Source organism: Hyperoodon ampullatus (assembly GCF_949752795.1).
Source record: "Hyperoodon ampullatus genome assembly, chromosome: 6".
Lineage (NCBI taxonomy): Eukaryota > Metazoa > Chordata > Mammalia > Artiodactyla > Ziphiidae > Hyperoodon > Hyperoodon ampullatus.
In genome coordinates, this window is record NC_136919.1 from 33045480 (window position 1) to 33048588 (window position 3109).

General features: G+C 41.1%; 1 protein-coding gene across 1 annotated transcript; it reads right to left on the reverse strand.

Moving 5' to 3' along the window:
• Positions 1-1490: 1490 nt before the first annotated feature.
• Positions 1491-1784, reverse strand: LOC307054444 (large ribosomal subunit protein eL37-like; the record flags this gene model as incomplete). Its single annotated transcript, XM_079706138.1, has 1 exon — positions 1491-1784. The coding sequence occupies one exon, from the start codon at positions 1782-1784 to the stop codon at positions 1491-1493; it is 294 nt and encodes a 97-aa protein (XP_079562264.1).
• Between the last annotated feature and the right edge of the window lie 1325 nt (positions 1785-3109).

Below are 3109 nucleotides of genomic sequence, written 5' to 3' on the forward strand. Positions count from 1 at the left end.
ATGACTCATTCATTCATTTTTATATTTATTGCCTTATCAATCAGTTATTGAGCAGAAAATACATTATCAGGCAGTGATAATTCCAGGGAAGGGGTAAGGGTGTTAGGGAAGTGAGTGATCTAGACAAAGACATCTAAGACTTTATCTTTACTCTTAAGGAACTGCTGGTTGGGACATGAGACACAGAAATCAATAACTTTAGTACAGCTTATTAAAAGATTTGATGAAGATGTGAACAAAGGGTTGTGGGATTACAGAGAAGGCGGCAGATTAATTCTGAAAATCAGGGAGGGCTTCACAGAAAGGTAGATGATTGAGTTGGGCCTTTAATTTATTTGTTCAGATTTATTAAGGACTTGCTAGCTGTCAGAGACATTCACCTATGAGTTACATAGAGAGAACTTGGCATTGAGGAAGGATGCAGAGAAAGCAATTGCAGCAGAGAAAGGAGCCTGGGCAAATGCATAGACTTGTGAAAGGTCATGGAAAGGGAGGGATTCTGTGTGGCTAGAGCTCAGTTAGCACTGGGAAAGAGAGAAGAAATAAGGCTAGGAGAGTAGGCACCAGACTGTGAATGTTTGTCTACAATTACGGCAGACTGTTTGGACTGTATCTCTGTAAGGCTTGTTTTGTCACATTTCAGTGTGTCTCACAGATGGTTATGCCCTATGCTGTCTCTTCTACTACACCATGAGCATCTTGTGGGCACAGGCCATAGCTTCTAAATCTTCAGGACCCAGCTCATTGTGTGACATATAACAGGCACACAGTTAATCTTTGTTGAGTTAATAACTTTAACTCCATAACTCTCTTTAGTAGGAGCTTGGTGTCACGTGTTTTGAGATTTATTTATATTTTGGCTACTATTCCTCATGAGCTGCTATGCTGAATGGGACCCCTCCAGTGTTAATTTATAGGGTAAACTTTACGGGTTAAGTGGACCCAGAATACATGTCACCCAAGGCAGCCTGAGGCAGCCAAGAGAGCCTGCATCATGTTTAAGGGGAGCCAAAGCTGTGACTCTGGGAAGACTAAGCTGAGTATCAAGATCAAGTGTAAATGTCAACTCTCAAATGTGAGTAAGCATCGAGAGGCAGAAAGGGGAGAAGTGGGAGGGTGGAGCATAGTGCCAGGATGAGAGAGGCCAAGGGGTCCGGAACCAAGGAGGTGACCAAGAGGAAAGTGCTGAGGCTCCTGATGGGTGGCATGTGGTACCTGATGGATGGCATAGAAAGCTAAAAGCGGGTTTGTTGCTCAATCATCTTGCAAATATTTCCAGATTTTTATTTGCTTCCGCAGTTATTTCTTGACGAAACTAGTGATCAGCAGATCTATTACAAATTGATCCCTAAGTACATTCCAGAGCCATTAATTTGAACTGTCAATTTGAAAAATTATAGTTTTAATTTTTATTTTTTTCTAATAAGCAGTAGAACGACTTTTTTGTTTGTTTGATTTTTAAACCAGAACATTTATTGCATGACTAATCATTAAGATGAACTGGATGCTGCAACAGCTGCCCTCCTGGGTTTAGGTGTGGTTCCTTCACAGAATCCATGCCCGAATGTGCGGCATACAATTTTTAGGTGCCTCATTCGACCATTCCCAGTGGTATTTCGTCTTTTAGCTTTAGCACTCCAGTTATGCTCTCTCTTTCTCTTGGCAGGGTAGCCAGATTTGCCACAGGTCGACTTCTGAAGGTGGTAGGCCTTAGAGCCACAACGGCAGCACAATGCGTGCGTCTTATTCCGACGCTTTCCAAATGATGACGTTCCCTTCATCATCTCGCTTCTGCTGCTGAGACCAAAGATAGAATGACTTTTTAAAACAGAAATTTTATCTGGAATCCAACATAGAACACAAGAGGACATAGTGTAAACCTTCAACAATTAGTGGAGAATACTTCACTGTAGAACTCCTGGAGATCTCAGAGCAATCCTAGAACTCTGCAGAGCTCAGATAGAAAACCACAGGCCTAGAGGTCAAGGTCAGTTCTCACACATCCTTGAAGGCTTGAATTTAAGAAACAAGTGCCTGAAAGTACAATGTTGCCTTCCTTCTTGCAAATGCATCAAAACATGAAAGATTTTTTTAAAAGCATTTATCCCATTGCTGAATGGGAATCAAGTCAGTTCTGGGTTATTTCTTCAGAAAGAAATGGTAAATTTGAGTTCTGTGCTTCCATTTTTAGTCTTTTCACATCACTCCATACCCTTACCACAAAGTGCAGTATGCACTCCTTGTACAGTAATGCGTGAGACATGAGAATGGATCACCATGCAGACCATGAACTCCATTGTCCATTGTGTTGTGAGCACACCTGATAGGGTGGGAAAATTCATTTATTTGCACAATGACTTACTTTGTGAAGGATGCTCACAGAAGGGATCAGAAAAGTGAGCCAACAGAAGGAGAGGACCCACCCAACTAGTTAGAGAACTCCAAGAAGTCTCTTTAGAGTGTTGAGGCAGCAGCAATACTTGGAACCTATGGGTTGCATTCATCAGCTTGCCCAGAGACTTGAAAGTAAGAGAAAAGAGAAAGATCACATAGTTTATTCTTAAGGAGCCATACAGAATCCTGTTTCTCCTGTTCTACTGCTAAAGGCTTTCATGGATATGGAGAAAACCTAGTGATATTATTTCCAGGCTATGAAATAAGTAGACACTGAACAAAGATCTTTCTTTCTGACTTTTAAGGTTAAGTAGAGAGAGTATAGGTTTTGGACTCAGGATCCATGTTTTCCAGGTTTCAATTCCAGTATAGAGCCTTCTTTGCTATGTGACCTTGAGTTTGTAACATGGTTTTCCTGTGCCTCAGTTTCCTCCTATGTACAGTGAAAATGAGGGTTCCTTTAGCCTTAAAAAATGTGAAATGAATGAGACATAGTTTCTGTCATCAAAGACCTCCCAATTTGTCAGTGAAATACATTTCACAAGAAGTACTCTTTCTCTCCAGTTGTGGAATAGGAGACTTCAAACAGGTGATGAGACTTAACTTGAATTTGGGGGGGATGAATGCCAGTGTGCTAAATAAATCAAGGGAAGGAACATTTGGGGGCAGAAGGAACAGCAACTTTAAAGCACAGAGATGGAAAAAATTCACAATA